The 20,171-nt window shown below is 40.4% G+C and overlaps 1 protein-coding gene across 1 annotated transcript in view; it reads left to right on the plus strand.

Moving 5' to 3' along the window:
• The first annotated feature begins 5,409 nt into the window (after nucleotides 1-5,409).
• ME1 (malic enzyme 1) overlaps nucleotides 5,410-20,171 on the plus strand; it is a 126,943-nt gene continuing 112,181 nt past the window's right edge. Inside the window, exons 1-2 of the mRNA XM_063124914.1 lie at nucleotides 5,410-5,526; nucleotides 19,853-19,986. Of these exons, the coding sequence (XP_062980984.1) occupies nucleotides 5,419-5,526; nucleotides 19,853-19,986 (242 nt within the window). The 5' untranslated portion in view covers nucleotides 5,410-5,418. The remainder of the gene's footprint in view (nucleotides 5,527-19,852; nucleotides 19,987-20,171) is intronic.

Below are 20,171 nucleotides of genomic sequence, written 5' to 3' on the forward strand. Positions count from 1 at the left end.
GTTTTTTAACTGACCCCAGAATAGTTGTTTTTATATGGATATTGTCTGTTTTTGTTTGTATTTTATGCTTTTTATGGTTTAAAATTTTGTATATTTCTTTTAATGTTCACTGTTTTTAACTTTTGTAAACCGCCCAGAGAGCTTCAGCTATGGGGCGATATATAAATGTAATCATCATCATCATCATCATCAGTGTTTTGATCTCTAAAGCTATGCTGTCATAAATGGTGTCATAGGTTGACTTGTGATACCAGTGCAATGGCAAGAGATATCACTGCTTAACAATTAGTTTTAACATTTGTTGTACCAATTTGAAATAAATATTAGCATTATAGTTCTTAAGTTTGACTGCTTCATTTGGGACTAAAATATTTTAAATCTATGAATTCTTTGTTAAATGGCTTATGGACTCAAGGGTAACCAGAATGATCAAGGGGTTGGATCACCTTCCCTGTAAGAAAAAGTTAAGGAAAAAGTCAAAGGGGAGACCTGACAGAGGTTGATAAAATATGCATGTTATGGAGAACCTGGTCAGAAAGGTATTTTTTCTCTGTCCCATACTAGAATTTGGTGTTATCCAGTGAAATTGATTGGCATACTCAAGCAGAAACAAGAAAGTACATCTTCATACAATACGTAATGAATTTATGGAATTTGCTACCACAATTTATGGTGATGGGCACTGGCTTAGATATTTAAAGGGGGATTAGTTACGTTTACAGAGGATAGTGATATTAAGCAATGATAGTTAAATGGAGACTCATGTTCAGACATCAAAATAGCAATTGCTGGAAGAACAGGAGGTGGAGGACTCTTCTCTACAGGCCTACTTATGGCTTCCTGGATGCATCTGATGGCCAGTGTTGGAAACAAGATGCTGGACTAGATCATGCCCCCCTGACTTATGTACTTACCCAAAGTAAATAGGGTAATCCTTCTTATTATAAAGAGCCACTGAGAAGTGTCTAAAAGATCTGGGTTCTGCCATGGATTCATTGTGTGACCTTAGGTAGGTCAGTATCAGACACACTTTCTTAAATGGGACTGGGAATAGTAGTAAAATGGGAATAATAGTAACCTAGCTCATAGAAGCCTTGAGTACCCCTTTTTTGTTAGAAAGGTGGGGTGTAAATCAAAAGTATAAATTATGAGTGCAAAACAGGATAAATTGTGTAAAATACCTGGCAAATTATTATTGTTTATATATAGTTGTTACTGCTACTTATTGGGTTAGTGACAAATTAAAACCCCATTGATTTCAATAGGTCTATTCCAAGTATGACTAAATCTGGATCCAACTACACACACTTATACAACACATACTTTTCATAAATACAAACTAGTCAAACAGACAAGGTTCAACTTTTTTTCTTTTTCTTTTTTTACACTTGCAGGATTTTTGGGGGCTGGATGGGTGGGTGGGGTATATATTTATGTGGCTTATCATAATACATTGATCTCCTGCACAATTAAGTAAGATCCAGTAAACCTTTTGCACCACAGGAAATTGACTCTGCATTAATTTTAAATTATGCAATGCTGTGCAGCCACCTGTTAACAGAAGCTCTCCTGGGGAAGATAAGTTTTTATTGCTATTATATTATGTATTGGAATTGACATTAATAATTGGGATTAATAATGTACATGCCGATTCTCCAAACGAAACCTATGCAGGCAAATACCTGGACCTATTAGGAACATAGCCAAATATTGAAGGGGCTACTCTTGACAGCAACAACCTGGCCTTTCAGATTCCTATGTGCAGGACTGGGACAATATGGTCTGAAAACATTGTCATAAAAAAAAGGAACACCTCTGGGTTTATTATACTTGAAGGTTAAAGTCTGTACAATGTGCTGATGCAGGGAAGGCTTGTGGGCCTATGAACAACAGCATGCAGCAACCTGATGGGGTCAGCTACCTTTGATTTCCATGACTCAAAGGATGGGGCACTTCTTTGCCATTGGGACTGGAGGCAACAGTTCAGGGTAGTCAGCTGTAATGTTTTTTTTAAGAGTGCTGCCTGTTCCAGCTGTCTTCTCCTTCCTTGTTTCCCTCATGCTAGAATAGCCTTCCCCAACCTGGTGCCTCCCAGAAGAGTTGGACTACAACTCCCAGAATCCCTTCACTGGCTAGGGGATTTTGGGAGCTGTAGCCCAACACATCTGGGGGCCACCAAGTTGGGGAAGGCTGTGTTAGAGATACAAACAACTTGCTGCTCCTATCCCTGGACTAGCAGCAACAAATGTGGGCACTGCCCCTGTGTAGCACAGGGATGTCTGGATCACTGATTCAGCTTGCATATCGCTTAGAAAAGCACCTCTGTCACTGTGGGAAGTATTCTTAGCCTGTTAGCTGTTACTTCATTGCTGTAATGTAAATTGCTCTCTTAAGAGAATTGGCTACTATTACGCAAGGCACTTTATTAAAAATGAAAGGGTTAGCGGCCTAACCATGTCTTAGCGTGTTGTCCCAGGCCCAGTGTTTATTATGTGGGTCGATAATGTTTCTTTTTACTAGCTCTGCTCTGGGCACTTTAACAACTGCCCGATACATAAAAGCTTCGTCTTGCTTATTTTCTGAGTTCCAGGCAGTTGTTAAAAGGTCCAGAACCAGTAACAAGTTGATGGTTTTATTTACCACGTCAACATCACCTTGATTTGTGGAGGGGGGGGGGAGAGAGAGACTATTTTCTTTAAGTTATACCCATGCAAGCAATTGGCTAACTAGCTTTGATAAAAGTGGAGAAAATCTGATGAAATAACAGAACTAAATGCAATGTACTGAAAATGACAGGTGCATGAGCATATATATACTGTGCCCCAGTTGTAATCTCTCCCTTCTCAATAAACTAGACATGATATGCCTTAAAAGCGACATAGCCATAACGCCTTTGAACCTAATCTGCTCCAAGCATACCACCACATTCAGCAAGTCCTAATTTGACTGCCTGCTGGTAACCTTTTAGGTAATATCATATGAGCAGCACCGTAGAAGTAGTGTGACATCATGAAATGCTTGTCAGAAAGAACAAGAGATCTCTCCCCTTGTGGCTGTTTGAAACACAGGATATTTCATGACATCTGCAAGCCACACAACCATACAGATGCTGGCTATCCCAGTGCTGCTTCTGCTAGACCAAACAGCAGATTGAAGACTAATAGGATCAGCACACGTGGCACAATCCAGAATAAGAAACTGTTGCACAGTATCCCTCTCACCAATCACAGTAGTTTTTTTTGTTTTGTTTAACAAAGACACTTAAAAAGGCTTTCTCAATTGTTAGTTTTAACCAAGAGCAAAGAGGCGCCGGTCATAGAAAAGATAGTGAGGTGATCTAAGGATACCTGTGGGACAATACAAGCATATGTCATTTACAGCAACAAAAAGCATAACTTCTGAACTGTACTAATGGTCACTAACTGAAGTGGTGGAAGTACTAAAAAGGTTGTCACACAGAGGAGGGTCAGCATGTCTTCCTGATCATCCCAGAGTTCAGGACACAGAATAATAGGCTCAAGTTACAGGAAGCAAGGTTCTGGCTGGAAAAAACTTACTGACTGTTAGAGCAGTACGACAATGGAACCAGTTACCTAGGGAGGTTGTGGGATCTCCCACATTAGAGGCATTCAAGATGTAGCTGGACAGCTATCTGTCAGGTATGTTTTAAGGTGGATTCCTGCATTGAACAGGGGATTGGACTCAATGGCCTTACAGGCTCCTTCCAGCTCTACTATTCTAAGAAGATTCCTGAGTAACAATTTAAGTGCTTTAAAATGCGCTTGAGCTTTTGGCATTTATCTCCATGCCCCCAAAGCTTCACTAGCCTGATTTCTGCATGCTGGGCTGCTGTTAAAGGTACAGGGGAGGTGAAAAAGATGGCAAGTCTAGTCTTTAAAGAGCCCCAAACCCTTTAGTATTTCTGCATTGTCTTTTCCTGCGTTTATGAGCTGCATTATAAGTAAAAAATCCAACCAGGAGCTGAGGAATAAAGTGATTGTTCAATTGATCCTGTCTAACAGTTGCTCAAGGCGCACAGCTTCTGTCAAGAAACAACAAAGCATAGGGGTAATCCTAATTGCCAGTTCTTACTGTCTGATATTTCTCATCCACAAACAACTTCTCCAAGGCCAAATTGCTTCTCATAGTCCTCACTAAATCTCCCAGTTCAAAGCCTCGTATATGCATCTGGCCATGGCTCAAGTTTACCTGGAAGTTCTTTATTCTTATTCCTGATATGGTTGTTGACTTTGTACATTCATAAAAGCTTACAGTTGATTGAGTGAAATTCAAGGAATTATTCCTTCATATAGCAATTTCTTTCATTAGTTTGCATATCTGCAGCTGCTGGGGATTGAACGAGCAACCTCTAGACAAGGGGTAGGGAATGTGTCCCCCTCCCTCAAACTGTGGTTGGACTGCAAGTCTCATCAGCCCCAGCCAGCAGGGCCAATGGTTAGGGAGGATGGGTGCTCCAGTACAACAAAATCTGGAGGGCTGGGCTGCATATTCCCCATCCTTGTTCTACATGCAAAACATGTGTTCTCTCAGTGCCTTCAACCTAGATTTGTCTGTGGCCTGTTCTTGCCCCACCGCCCTAATATTCAGGGAATTGCTCTTATGGCAGGATTCAAACATAGGACCGTCTCCCCCTGCCTGAGTTAAGGGCAGGATAAGCTGTAATACTTGATTCTGCTGCATGTCTAAAATGGGCCTGTGTGTGTCTTATCTACCCTTGCTAGTGGATGAGGAGGATGTTTTTATCATACACCCTCAATAGGCAGATATCCTACTTTACAGAGGACAGTCCTTTATTTGAAGGGCTCTTTAAGAACAGTCCTTTTTTTCCTTTTCCCCCTTTCCCCCTACTTAAAGGGCTGACCAGCAGGCCTCTGGTTTAAGTCGAAAGAACCATAAAGGAGGGAGCCGCAGGGGCCCTGAAGTCGCCCACCAACCATTAGCACTTGGTCCCAGTCTTCCTCATTCGGGTGAGAGAGGTGTTGTTTTCTATCCGAATTATTCTAATTATTTATTTTTGCAAATCTGCTTATGCAATTTTTATGCAAATCGCTATCCTTTTCGGCTGTCTTTTTTTTTTTTTTTTAGCAATGCCTAAGCGGCTACTTTGATCTGACTGACTTGACTACTTGATCCTCCCTTGGAAAACGCCTTCGCTCCCTCCCCACCCACCCGCTCCGGGGACTCCTCGGTCCAGGATGACTCAGCGGCTCCCGCGCCCTGCTGACCCCAGCCAGGAGGCGGCTTGTCAGGGCGCTTCTCCTTCCTCCCTCCCTCCTCCCAAGAGGCGGCCGCAGCACCAACAACTAGCGCCAAACATTCAACAGGCGTCATCAACCGACGAGCGCGAGCCACCCCGCAACCAGCCTTCGCCCCTCTCGCTGCCGACCGACATCAGTGATGGAAGCCGCCCCCGCCAGGAGCCCACCCCCCAGGGGCGACCACCCGCAGCCCGTGTGGACCACGCGGAGGGGCTGCGACGTGTTACGCGACCCGGCTCTCAATAAGGTGAGGGGAGGCAGAGGAGGGAATGAGCGGCGACAACAACAACTAAGTGGAGCCGGCAGCCAGTGTGGGGGCGAGCTGAGGGGGCTGCCGGCGAGTGCCTCGCATCCCCCAAAAGGCTTTTCTTCCTCGGAAGCCCGTCGCCTTCGCTCCAGTGGGACGGGCTTCCGAGGAAAATGCGCGGGAGGGTTTGCTACCGCGAGCGTAAACCCTCCCGCTGCGGAGTTTTCCTCACGGTAACCGAGCCGGGTGGCATTTTCTGTTTTGGCTCCGCCCCGGCCGCTCGCCCTTTCTGTCAGCCGTAGGGAAAGAAACAAACCACACTCCAACCAAAATGCACGCCGCCGCCGGGTCCTCTAGTAACATCAACTAGAGGCATGGCAAAAACGTCTTTATCCTGTAACGCCGGTGGTTTAAAGTACAAACTGGCTTAGCTGTGGGGGAATGTGTGGGGTTTTATCTAATGTTAGCCCTACGTGGAGTAGACCCATTGAAATGAAAGGGAACTAGGGACCATAAGGTATACAACCCTGCGACTGAAACATGAGCACCCGCAGATACTTTTGTACTGAAATCCTCTATGTGTCTGCTTAGAAATAAGCCCCAGTGAGTGCAGATAAGTAAGTACAGGTGTGAGTATAGGATCGCAGCATTATACACATACTCGAATAAGGTTCCAACTGGTCAGACAGAAGCCCAGCCGGCTCCTGTGATTTTAACAGAGGTTTGATAATGCTGAAAACAGCAGGTGAAACTTTTCAGGGCAATGCAGCAACGGGACTCAGTTCAAACATGTGCAACTTTAGAGATGATGTGCTCATCCTGAGTAACCCTTACCAGCCAGGTTCTTGGGCTCTGGTCCTCCCCCTTTTTTGTCAACAAAATCAGAGTCTTTTAGTCAAGTGTATCTGTCATGATCAAAGGCTACTACTGCTTTTCCAGACTCAGGACAGGCAATTTAACAGAGCACTCATTTAATAGTTCTGTAGCTATAATTTACTTTATTCCATGCAATATTCTTCATCGTGGTCTTGGCTTCACAAGCCTATTAGATATGACTGATTGTACTTCGTGGGTAAGTCTCTAAACATAATAGAAGATGAAAGGAAAGAATTTCTTAAAAGGTACATGGCCTGGGAGGCAGTGGGCCTGTTCAGATCACACGCTAAGCCATGGTTAGGTAGTTAACCCTTTTGCAACAAATGGTTAGTGAGCATGTTTAAACCGTGGTTATATAGCCACCATGGTTAGGAATGGTTCACGTGACACGATAAGTCATGGTTCATCTGACATACTGAGCTGTAATGTTTAGCACAAAATGCCTAACCACTGTGGCTTAGTGTGTCATCTGAACAGGGTCAGTGTAACTATATCGTGTTGAAGTAATATGATATACTTACCTTTAATTTGGGTTTGGTGGTGAAAGGAGGAGTCTATTATGACTGTAGTAAAGCATTTAGAGCAGCACCATTTAGGAAAGAATTGCCAAGGAAAGATAGGCAGATGGACTTATAAAAGATAAAGTGATAAAAGATAACAGTGATAAAGGAAGAAGAGCAATCTTCACAAAACTTGGGACTCCTTTATACAGTAATTATGGACCAGCATGGTGGGAAGTAAGATTGTAGGTATAATTGTATGCATATTTACTCAAAAGTAAATCCCACTGTGTTCAGTGAGGCTTACTCCCAGCTTGGGAGTGCTTTTTCGCACTTTCGTCCTGCCTTGTTTACCATTTTGCCTTGCAGCTCTCCCATGACGTCATCCCTGTCCTGCAATCATCACGCCTCTTCCCCTCCTTTTTCCATGTTTTTCTGGGGCAGAGAAAGTGTAATATCTTTTCCTTCATGTGGGATAAAACTGCCCTTCCGTCCCTGTGTATTGCTATTTTGCTGTCGAAAAAGGAGAGCAGGGTGGTTCTCCTCCAGCACACTGAGTTGGTTGAATGGTTTTTCGCTGCTCCAATCCCAGCCTCATTGCTCTATCATCCACCCAATTCAGCTTCTCCCTACCCCACCCCTTGCTGTATGAGGTGCCCAGCACCAGCCGATGAGAGGCTAAATAGCTAAACTTTAGACAACATAACCGGAGTGGAGGGGAGGGGAGGGGGGAAGTGCCTACATCCATCAGAATGTCCATCAACCACAAGAACCAATGAACTGGAGGTAGAAAGAGAATAGGCGGGGTGGGATGGTGATACCAGGAAGCACAAGCTGGCGCAGGTGAAACGGTAAACAAGGCGAAATAAAGTAAGAACGCTTACATGTGAAAGTGACCAGTGCTTGATGTGCTAATGAAATGGAGGTGGAAATTGGGAATGCATGTTAGGAAAAAAAAAGTAGGTGTGATGGAGTTCTGGATGATACTAAGCTAGGAAGAGGAATTGAATAACCTTATAAACTAGAATAGTGTAAATGAAACTTAATACTAATTACAGCCTTTCATGATAACTGTTTCACTGTGATTTAATTTGTAGGGTTTTACCCAGTAATTCCCCCTCAAGTGTTGGGGAAATTAAAATAAATGAAAAAAAGTTTTATTGCTACACCCCTTTCCAATAGTAAGAGTACATAATATAATAATAAGTTTGGTGTAGAATTTGTTTGTACATTTGTATAGTTCAGTAGCGCTCATAACATCACTGCAAATCAATATCAATGGGTTGTATCAAGTGTTGGTCCTTCTTTGAGTAGATCCATTTAAATGAATGGGATTTGTCAGACAAACATTGGATACAGTCCAAAGTGTCTCCCTTGCTGTAATTGTGCCATTTGGTAAAGTTTTTCCATCTGTTCAGTTTCATTTTTCCCTTTGCAGGGAGCACGTCTTTGCTTTAGAAAAGAAAATAGTGGTAGCAAGATAACTCTCCATTGCAGAAAGATTTAGCTTATTTTCAATGTATCATAGATAAACATCAGGTACAGGATTAGAGCTGCCACTAGTATAATGGTAAAGGTAAAATCAGATGCTATTGTTGTTTGAAGAAATCCCAGCATGTATGGCTGTGTTTCGGACAGACAGTTGCCATTTTGGTTATTTGTTGTGGGCTTCTTATCTCCAAACAAATAAGGAAAAATCTCTAGATATTGGTTGGCTACAAGAAGTACATGAGCTGCAAATAGGTGAACCCTGACTGAGGATTTTTGAAATTAGGGGAAATCCGAAACAAGAAACCATTGGCTAATAGAAAACTGGTGAACACAAGTTCTTAAAAAAAAATCCTTCTGAAAAAGCAGCAATAACTACATCTTATTAAATGTCACATCCCTTGCTTCCAGAAGTAAAATGAAATTAAACAGATATGCAAACTAATAAAATAAATTACTATATGCAGGAATAATTCCTTGGATTTCACTCAGTCAACTGTAAGCTTTTGTGAAGAGTGTCTGCAGAATTTCTGTGCTATGGTGTAAGTTGTTTCTTGAAATCCTGGGCCCAGGTTTCACTCATAGGCGTGCACAAGGGATGTGCCAGGCACATCCTAATGTCTCAAGCAATAATATATCTCTGCCAGAAGCCATATTTCAAAGAGCCCAGGAAGAGGGCACCCAAAGCCTGGATAATATTGCCTCTTAAGACCCTCCTCCAGCCAGTGTCACCACGAAGCCCTACCAAAACTGGGGCTTGAGGGGTATCTTCTCGTTTCCTCCCCACTCACCTGCAACGGCTGTCCCTTGGTCAGGCAAACTGAATACCAAGCAGGGCATCAATGTCTACAGTAAGTGAATGAATAAATATAATGTCCTTTTTGATTGAGTAATCAATAAATGTTCACCTTTAAAAAAATCCCTGGGTGCACATCCTAATGAAATGTGTTGCGCACACCTATGATTTCACTTTTATTTGTAGAAGTTATTTGTGTGATGCTTTTTCATTTTTTTCAATAAGCTTTTATTAGACAGGAAGGGCAGTTACCCACTTTTCCCATTGTTTTTTTTAGAAAGAAAGAATAAACATATTAATAATGAATTAAAAAGGCAATGGTAATGATAATGTTCAAATTTAGACATTTTGTGTGATGTACTCTTGGAACTCTTATGTAGACAAGACCAAGAATCAGAGGGCACTGATTAGAATTAATGTAGTTAATATTTTTCTAATTAAGTACCTAGGGATCTTGGCAACCCATTAGAAGTGGGAAGTATTCAAAATGTTCTCTAGAGAGGTTTTGCTGAACAAGTACTGGAAATTTTATGAGGTAGCACTTAGTAGTTTTCGTGTTGATATATATCCTGCATTGAGCAGGGGGTTGGACTCGATGGCCTTTTAGGCCCCTTCCAACTCTGCTATTCTATGATTCTATGATATGGGTGTTTTTGTGTCACATTGAGGCATCTATCCAGGCTAAAGGTGATTGTTGTCCTACTGCTGCTGTTACTGCTTTTCACATGTTAAAGCTCGTAAGAGTTTTGTTCCCTTACATGTAAATTTTTAAGACCCGCACCCAAAAGGGGGATAACATGATGTGGATGCAAATTATGTATTATTAAACCAACAGATTTCTGAATAATGATTGGAAGGGAACAATCATTGTGTTGTTAAACTGCATAAGATTATTATAGTTCAATGTGAAGAGCTGACAACTATGTTTATGGACTGCATATTGACTTTACAGACTCAAAATGATTTAACTGAGCATACCAAAAGGAATCTTATGAATTGAAATTCTCAAATGGGATCAGGGACCTCTTATAGTATTCTTGGCGTCTGGAAAAACTACAGCTTCCAAAGCTTAGCTCGAGGTGATGTGGAAGTTTCCCTTTCAAATGTTTCTCCCAAACTGAAAGCAATCAGTTACTGGATTTGGATATCATGTTAACCCATGATGGGTTAAATAACCCATCCCTTATGATGTGTGCATTGAAAGATGAGAAGAGAATCTGCCTCCATGTTTGCACACAGCTTAAGATGCAGTTGTCCTAAAGATAATTTGAGCAGCAGCCCTTGAGTGAACTTGTGAGGTGTGGTCAGTTTTTTTAAAAAAAACTCTGGGAAGCCTTACAGAGTCTAACAATCCCAGGTCTAGACAGAATGTCAATATGTAAACCAAAGGCTCTCAGATATCTAAATCTCCTTAGCCTAAAATGCCTATTTTTCAGGGGAAATTTAAATATTAGATATGCTGGCTAAGTGCTTCTCCAGGTAGGATGGGAATTTGACTATCAGCAGTTTCTTAAAGTAGACATATTCAAGGCTAACTCTTATTTCCTTGTGGTAATAACAGGAAAGGATAGTGATACCACTTTAATGAAATGCCATTGAAGTGGTATTGAAGCTTTTGTTTTCCTTGGAGGTGAGGGGTATATGTACTGCTTATTTTCTGTCTGTCTTGAAATTCTATTATTGACACTCTTCTTTCCTTCGAGAGCAGGACTACCAGAGAGAAAAACTTTGGAAGATATGACATTGCACATTTTATTTCTCTTTGACTGTATGTAAGAAGGGTGGGGGAGTAAGGCAACCCTACATTCCTCAAATCAAAAGCTCAACCTTCCAGGTTTTCTAAAAATAACAAAAATAACTACTTTTCCTCTTTGAGGGTCATTTTCCTGAATAATACTAAAAACTGTATTTAACAGAGAACTGCAGCTTCAGTCCTCCCCATTTAAGCTGTTACTTTTGGCTACTTCTGCTTTCTGTCTCACTCACAAGAGTGTGAAGCTGGGGCTCATGTGTCATTAATGGTACAACTTCAGCTTTTGCTGAAGCTCTACGGTAGTTCATGGGAGTTACTACAGCTGAGATCTAAGGGCATTAACTCACGCTTCTCTTACAAGTAGATTGTCCTTATCAGTGAAGAAACAATGAAAAGAAACTTGTGAGTTGTTAACCAGCACGGAGTTTCCCAGATTGATATTCTAAACTGAATGATGTTTAAAATATCAAATATAGAATTTGAAGCTGTGGACATAATCAATAAACTGGCTTTGTTCACCCATAAAGTCCAACCATAATGTGACACCATAAAAAGCCTGGAATAAACCTCTGCCTTGCATGCTCTCACTTTCTCCCTTCCTGATTTGCGACAAACCATACTGTGCAGTTACAGCTGAACTAACAAACAATGCTGTGTGCAGCCCCTCCATTGTAATATCTACACATGTTTATCATATGATGCAACATCATCACATGAATTTCTCCACTCCCAGCAGTGGCATGATAATTCACAACATGATAATGCTTCATTTAGCACTTCACAACGTTGCTGTATATCTTTCTATTGCAGATGGCGGGATGAGGTTAAGAGAGTGATTGAGTTTGTTCAACATGCTGCAGCTCGTCGGGCAGCTATGATGTGCATGGCCGCCAAATTGCGTATGCAAGCCCCACTAAGGGGTTGTCATGTGAACCTGTTTAGTGTGGATTATATGAGGGTTAAACCAACCCTTAAATAACCTTAAAACTGATTAAGAGTTATGCATGAATTGTGTCTTCACAAAGAACTGAACATTGAAAGACACTATTTGAACAGATGTTTCCCATCAACTGTGAGAGCAACTTGGTCAGTCTTCTAGAGTGCAAAGACAGAATATAAGTTTTAAAAATAAATAAATAATGGACACATTAATCTAAAACACAAATCTTCTGTAAAATGTTATTTTACCATGCTTAGCAATGCTATTGAATGGAGATGAAAATGGTGCATAGGTGAAAACACAGTGTTTAGGTTAACAACAGATGTTTGTTTATTTTATTTATTTATTAATTATATTTTTCACCCAAAGAAAAGTCTAAGATGTAAATAACAAAACACTATTTAGACCCAGCATGAAAAACAAGATGTCAAAAGCTTAGCTGCAGCCAAAGAGCAATCTCGGAGCATCATCCCCTGCTCTTGTTCCACGATACTGTCCCTGCTCCTGTTCCACAATACTTCCTCTTTCTTCCCGGAGAAGAAAGGGGAAATAAACAAAGACCACGTGGCCCATTCAGGGGCCGTTTTGTGGAGTCTGTATGGAGTAGAGCTTTATGTGCATAAAACTTTGTGTACATAGGGCTCTATTCACACCTTCAGATGAATGTGTGGAGATCTGGATAAGAATATCAGTGGGTGCAATCATATTCCTTCCGTATGTTCACAGAATGCTGATTCAGCATTTTAGCTTAAAACTTATTTGTAACTTATAATAATTAGATATTCTTCCAGGAGTGGACAGCAAAACTTCCAAAAACTTGTTATTTGAATGCTTGTCCAAGACATGCCTCTGACTGTTTGCAAGGTTCTAAGATGCATATGTTTGGGGCAGGATATAATTGTGCCCTTGTGGAGGCATCCAGGACCACTGGTGCATGCATTGCCCCTACTGTTGGCGGCCACAATGTAGTGCTTCCGGAGGCAAGCCCCAAAATGAACAGAAATGCTCATTTTGGAAGGGACAGCTCACACTCCTTCCAGAAACTAGAGGGCTTGCCCCCAGAAGTGCCACATTGCAGTCGCTAGGAGTAGGGTGTGTGTGCATACCGGGAGAAGTCGACCTGGCCATCCATGCAAGGGCACAATTGGATACTGCCCTTAGTCTTTTCCAAGCTTTCTCTCTAAACTTGTCCTTTAAATGTTAAAAAAAGCTTTTTGAGTACTATTTAATCTTCTTCTGATATATAGAATATATGCTGAATGCACTTTATTAGTAACCGCTTCATGGAGATGAAGTAGTATTAATCTGGGCAGATTAATACTACTTGCTATAATCAATCATAGTAATATAAGCAGCAGTTGTCACATCTTGGACTATAACTTCTTAGCACTTGTGGTGGTGGTGGTGCGATTTACAGTAGTGAAGACCCAAATGACATCTAAGTCCTTTGTTAAAATTGTTTAGAGAATAGAGTCACTTCAGGAGCCTGAAGGCTGTTTGAGATGCAGCCATCTGGAATCTAGGTCAGTCTGCAATCACATGAACACATTCCTGGCCACTTTGGTAATATTGTTTTAAACAACATGGGGAAACAAATGAGAAAAACCAAGGCTTATTCAAAGTTGTTCTCAAAGCTCTCAGGCAGTACCCCAAGTCTTCTAGCCTGTGTCAATTGAATAGCTCAGCCTTTCATTTATGCGTGCATAGAAAATCCATAATTATTTCACTAAACTTTAGAAACTTGCAGCCCAACCAAGTTTCAATCTGAGAAGCAGAATTATTATTTCTAGTTTATATAGCCTTTTTGACCATTCTCATTCATCTTAACAGCATCCCTATTATCCCGATTTTACAGATGAAGATCAGAGACTGAAAGAGCATAAGTTGCCCAAACCATCCGAAGTATCAGCTAGGGTAGCTTTTCAGTCGTGATCGAAGTGCAGCTCTTTACCAGCAAGCCTTCATTGTCTTCCATTATTTTAAGTACATATATTAAGGGAGACACAATCCTTTTAATGATTCATAACAAACACCCAAAGGACTTGTCAGTGTGGGAAGTGTTCTTTGTTTCCTGTTTTTCTACCCAAACTGCAATAGAAGATGTCGTGTAGGTGGAATAGAAAAGGAAGGATTGATGATTAACATATCCTGCTGCAAAGAGTAAAACCAATTCAGATAAGAATATGTGTAATTGGAAGGAACTGAGGCAGCAGAATTTTTCCATGCCAGTTTTAAGCATACTCTTCAGGATAATTTTGTGTAGAACTGCTGAAAGAGCCACTCCAACAATGAAGTTCATCATATTGCAGTTACCCTAAATGCATCTTGGATCCTTGCCTGATTCAATCTCAACCATACAGATTTCTAGACCTTCTGATGCTTATTATATTGTGGCCTTTATAACAGATGGATAACTCCTTCTCCATCAAGGAATTTCATAAGGTGTTAGGCCAGGCCAATAAAACAAGAACAAAATGAAAAAAACCCGCCTTTTATAGATTGAAAAGTTCAGTTTATGGATGAGAGGTTGAACTTTGAGTGATGTGTTCAGTACTTTGTGTCCTAACACAAGAAGGCACACTGATACAATGGTGTTAAGTAAGGTTTTAATCTGGTCTGTTCTGGTCTAAAAGAACAACAAATCCAATTAGTGCCATCTTCTCAAATTAGAAATGCCACATGATTACAAACACTTTTCCAGTTCGTTATGTGCTCATGCTTCCTATTAATCTCTGCTCTTATTTTACTTTTCAAAAACTTCAGAATGGGGGTTGATTTTTGTCCTAATAACCCTGCCTCTAGTTGCTGTTTGTTTATATATTAAATTGAAGATTCTACAGTGATTTAGAAACCATTTGAAAGTAGTGTGGAATTAAATAGAAAGAAAAGCTCTCTGTGGCTTGGGGTGCTGTGGCTTAACCATGGTTATCCTGAAATAGTTTCTTCCTGGTTAAGATGCTATACACAGTGACATTATGATTCAGATTGCTGAGCTAAGCCCTGTCTCAGAGGACATGTGCAAGGAGATGCCAGCGACGCCCTCTTCTCACGTTGCAAGCTGAAGGGCTAGAAAGGTGTGAAATCAGCCTTAATCATTGTTTTGCTAAGGATAGAGGTACCATTTAATTATAGTTTTACATCAGGTCTGTAGTGCATTCTTAATTGTTTTTAGGTATTCAGTGACCCTGTTCAGCCCCATGCTAAGCCCCAGTGGTTAAGCATTTTGAACGAAACATTATGGCATAGTGTGTCATGTGAACCACTCCTAACCATTGTGGCTACAAAACCACAGTTTAAACACGCTCACTAACCGTTTACTGCAAAAAGCTTAGAAGCCTAACCATGGCTTAGTATGTTGTCTGAACAGGCCCTGTATTTAGTAATGCTTAACCATGGTTCTTTTTCTTAGTGTTAATAAAGCACAACTGTAAAATGGACATAGCAGCATTCCACTGAATTCAAAACCTCTGTCGTGTATCTACCATATACCCATCAAAGAAGTTGGTGAGCAGAGCTCCTATGCCATCTCTCAAGAGTACTTTGTTAGAAGGGCTTCAAATGAGATAGGCAAGGTTCAAACAACCTCTGTTAGATGCTGTTGAGTAGGGAGAAGAAATAGTTGCATGTGTTTTGTCCTTCCTTTCTGAGGAAGTAGCATTAGAGATCGTGAGCAAGCTGATTCAAACTTTTATTTATTTATTCCCCCAAATTTTGCAGGGGTGTAGCAATCTGACTGTAGACTTCTGAAAAACATCAGTGTAGTTACTGAGCATTACAAATACCTTTAGAAATTCTTGGAAATTAATGGTAGATATTTCCTTATTGATGATCCTGAAGTCTGTTTTTGATTAATTTATTGTAGAGCTTCGTTTCTAATCCATTCTTAACAAAAGAAAAGAAATCCAAACAATTGTGAAGCAGATATGTTCCAGCTCTTGAATCAGCAGATTTGATTTCAACATAAAAACATTGCACATGGAGGTTATTATTGTGAACATAAAGCAGATTTGGCTTTAAAAAGATGTCTGGAAATGGTCCATGAGCAGCTCTTGAGGGATGTCTGCAGATAAACCTTTCTCTCACCACATGTATTGGATGAGATGTTTACTAGCTGGATGAAATCAGAGAGGTGGACGGGGTGATTTTAATTTTGTTACCTTCACTGTAGTTTCTAAATTTGTACTATGCCCTTTTACATTGTTGAGATCATCATATTAAAGTAACTAGATAAATCAAGCAAGTGATACCAATTTTTGAGCAACTACAATAATCTTGTTAATATTTTACAGACTATTTGTGCATTCAGTATTGTATGAACTTGCATGCTTAAATTAACACAGCACTGTAAATAAGGATACATAAATGAATATCTGCTACTTGAAAATAGCCTGCCATTTTAAGGCGATACTTAGAGCAAGTCCTCAGCCTGACTATTTATACCACAATATATATGCATTACAGATTCTGCACAGTGACTTACAACATCAGCATCTGGGAACCTATAAACTAAAATGATTAAACAGAGAACTGGTCATTGTACTATGACAGGTGAATTTGTTTCATTTACAAATTCTTGACATAGCGTACTTTACACATCTTCAGCCCACCACAGTGAAGCTGCTATTTGTTCAACTTAAAAGATATATCCCCACCCCCAAGGGTATAATCTTTTCCTAGATTAGGCTAGTTAATAGTATAAGCTTTCTACTGCATTTCAATTTCACATCTGGAACCTGATTATATACATAAAGCTAGTAACCCGAAGTGTAATGTTACCCAGAGCATGATGTCCTTGTTTTAGTGGATTTTACAGTGGCCCAATGTAAGTACAAATATATCTTGTTGGACTAGTTTTTCAGGATAGAAAAGTGCAAACTAACTCCATCAAATATGGCAAGTCTGCAGATTCATTCCTTACTGTGTAGCAGATAAATGGGCATATTTTCTTGACAGTCATCATTTTCTGCTTTATTTAATAAAGGAAGTTTGAAAAGTTATGGGCAACAAAAAAAAATTCAGAGCAAGACAGGTTTTCTAGTTCTTCAGAAAACAATGAGGTGCTAGATTCACTTTTGTGGGGCCAAGACTCCACAACTCCTCTTGACATGTTGCAATGGCAACAGTTTTCTTCCCTTCCCCATCAGGTAGGGAAGTCAACCACAATAAATCATGTCAACCACAATAAATGACTGACTAGTAATCTAAGAAAAAATGTGTGGGTCTCTGCATGGGGTTTTCACTGAAGAAGTGCTAGTCTGGACACATAAGTGCCCTTGTGGATTCTGGTGGTGGGTAGGAATTAAAAATTGATCTGTTCATTTTTGGACCGTTATCTGATAAAAAAATTCCTTCATCTACAGCCCCATTAGGCATGGTATACTAGTTGGAATGAGAGTTTCTTAGGGAATAATAATCTCTAAGGGACTAATTACATTTTGATAATTAAACTGAATTTCAGAAATTTCTAGAGAATTTACCGTATTTCTTCGATTCTAAGACGCCATCGATTGTAAGACGCACACTAATTTCAGTAACACCAACAGAAAAAAAGCTTTGATTCTAAGGAATAATAAATGACCTGCGATTCTAAGACGCACCCCGTTTTTAGAGATGTTTATATGGGGGAAAAAGTGTGTCTTAGAATCTAAGAAATACAGTATCCCTCATTCTCTACTATGTCAGTAGCATGGTTAGTGCTAGAAGTGAGAGATTCATCATGGTCACTAGTGTGGTGGTTCCTAAATAGAGGATCTCACAGCTGCATGTCTCCTTTGGGAGGATAATAATAATAATAACAACAACAACAACAACATTTCTGTACTACCCAATAGCCAAAGCTCTCTGGGTGGTTTACAACAATTCACAAGACAATAAAATACAGCATTAAAATACAGCATAATTAAATATCCAATATTTAAAGCAACTTAGGGCTTATCTACACCAAGCAGATATTCCACTATGAAAGTGGTATGAAAGGGATATATAAAGGCAGGAGTCACACTACTGCTTTATAATGGTATTGAAGTGCACTGACAACTGTTGAGACCCATTGACTCATACTGCTTTCATACCACTTTCATAGTGTTATATCCTGTTTGGTGTAGATGTGTCATGGGCCCCAACAGTTGTCACTGCACGTCATTACCACTATAAAGCAGTAGTGTGGCTCCTGCCTTTTATATACCACTTTCATACCACTTTCATAGTGGAATATCCTGCTTGGTGTAGATGAGCCCTTAGACAGCTAAAAGTAGTTTCAATAAACTGCTTAAACGACTGGCATAAATGCCCCATCATATGCCATGAAATATCTGGGAGTAGTGGCAGTCTTAACCTGGTGCCAAAAGGATGACAATATTGGCGCTAACGCGCCCCAGTGGGCAGCTCATTCCATAGCTGGAGGGCCACCACTGAGAAGGCTCTCTCGCTTGTTGCCACCTTCTGGGGCTCTGCCTGGGATCCCTTGCTGATGATACCTATGTGATCTGCTGTGGTATCCAGATTGGCTTTTTTAGTAATGGGATTCCAATTAGCAGAATTTCTTTTGAATTAAGGCCTGTCTGATTTCAGATCTTCAGGCCTCTTGAAAATATTGCAAATTCTTTTGTAGGCAAGAAATTCATAGCTAAGGATAAGCATCTAAGGCATTGCGTGTCTGGGATATTAAGCTGTAACTCTTCAGCTTCTTTTAAATATTGATATTTAAAATACTGAATATTTAAAAGTGGTTTAAGTTTTTCTGGATTCCTTGGAGAAGGGTGAGAGAAAAACTGAATTAAAAAAGTAAAATATATCATGCTCTCGAATATTTAATTAAGAAAAGAGAAGCCCAAAATGAGGCTTAAAAATATTTACTAGGGCAGTTTTCCATTTTCCATACAAATATTACATTAGACTACTAGTGTGTAGGTGTATGGCAGGTGAGCCTCAATGAGTACTGAGACTCACTGGAGCCTTGAAGCTCCAATCAACCTGCTCTGGAACCTTGAAGGCCATCCCCAAGATCCCTTACAAGGACCCCTCCATTCCTGGAGAGTGGGGTGCAACAACTCCCAGTTACGTCTAAAATGCCTCTGGCCCAATGCCTCCAGTGCCTGGACTGAAAACTTGTGACAAAAGTAGCAAAGGGCATATACACAACAAGTAAGAGTGTTCTATGAGGTAGGCACCCCCGCCCCACACACAATACATAGCCCAGTCACACAGGTTGGTAACATTTCTCCCTGTTCTCATCAATCTGCACTTCTGTCTATAGCATAAGTAATACTGACATGGGATGGGGGATGGGGAAGTCGGCAATGGAATGGACCAGAGAAGAAACTTTTCCTCTGAGGTCCATCCTGCAGGCTCTGCCCCAGGAACCAACCAGCACTACTGATTGACTCAAGGTTTGCTCTTGGCCTTCTGAGCCACAAGTGGGAACAAGAAACCAGGCCCCTTCTCTTTGTTCATATGGTGGCACAAACTGGGTTCCAGATTTGTGAAGACTCAGCCTTATCATGGCATCTAGAACTGTCTGCTTTATGGTCAAAAGGATAACATTACATTGAAAACCATGATGGGGGTCTTTAGATGGGTAGTGTTCCTAAGCAGCTAGGGGTAGAATAATTGTTGCTAGTTTGGAAGAGGAGCTCTAGCTATTTTCCAATTGGACTTCTATATTGTAGTAGAATTTTCAAGTTCTATTATTTAGACACATTTAGTCTTCTAAACAAGATTAATTCCTACAAGCCTGGAGGAACAATTTTATACATGATTAGGGGGGAAATAAGATGTATACTTCAGGAAGGATGTGTTCTATACTCATAGTGTGATGTAAATGTAACAATATTTTGGAAGTTGTCAGAGTGAAAGTTTAAAATGTGGCAGTATGTATTTAGAAATATGCATGCTGTAGATTGTGGATCTCGGGCAAACTGGCTATTATAGCATTTTATATTCTTATCAATGAACACTTTTTTTTCTCTGTACAGAGCCTGGCTTTTACCTTGGAAGAGAGACAACAGCTGAATATTCATGGATTACTACCTCCCTGCTTTCTAAGTCAAGAAATCCAAATTTTAAGGGTTCTAACAAACTTTGAAAGACAAGCATCTGATCTGGACAGGTGAAGTCTCAAAGGAGTTTATAAAAAATACTTTTGGGGACGGCTACAATTCAAACAGTTACTGTTGCATTCTTTTCCCCAGGGGTAGAATTCAGGTAGTCAATTCCTCACAGATGATATGAGACCATTGTTATCAATCTATGATGATCTGGTCTAGTACAATGTGTTACAAGCACAAAACAAGA

This window comes from Elgaria multicarinata, chromosome 4 (genome assembly GCF_023053635.1).
Source record: "Elgaria multicarinata webbii isolate HBS135686 ecotype San Diego chromosome 4, rElgMul1.1.pri, whole genome shotgun sequence".
NCBI lineage: Eukaryota > Metazoa > Chordata > Lepidosauria > Squamata > Anguidae > Elgaria > Elgaria multicarinata.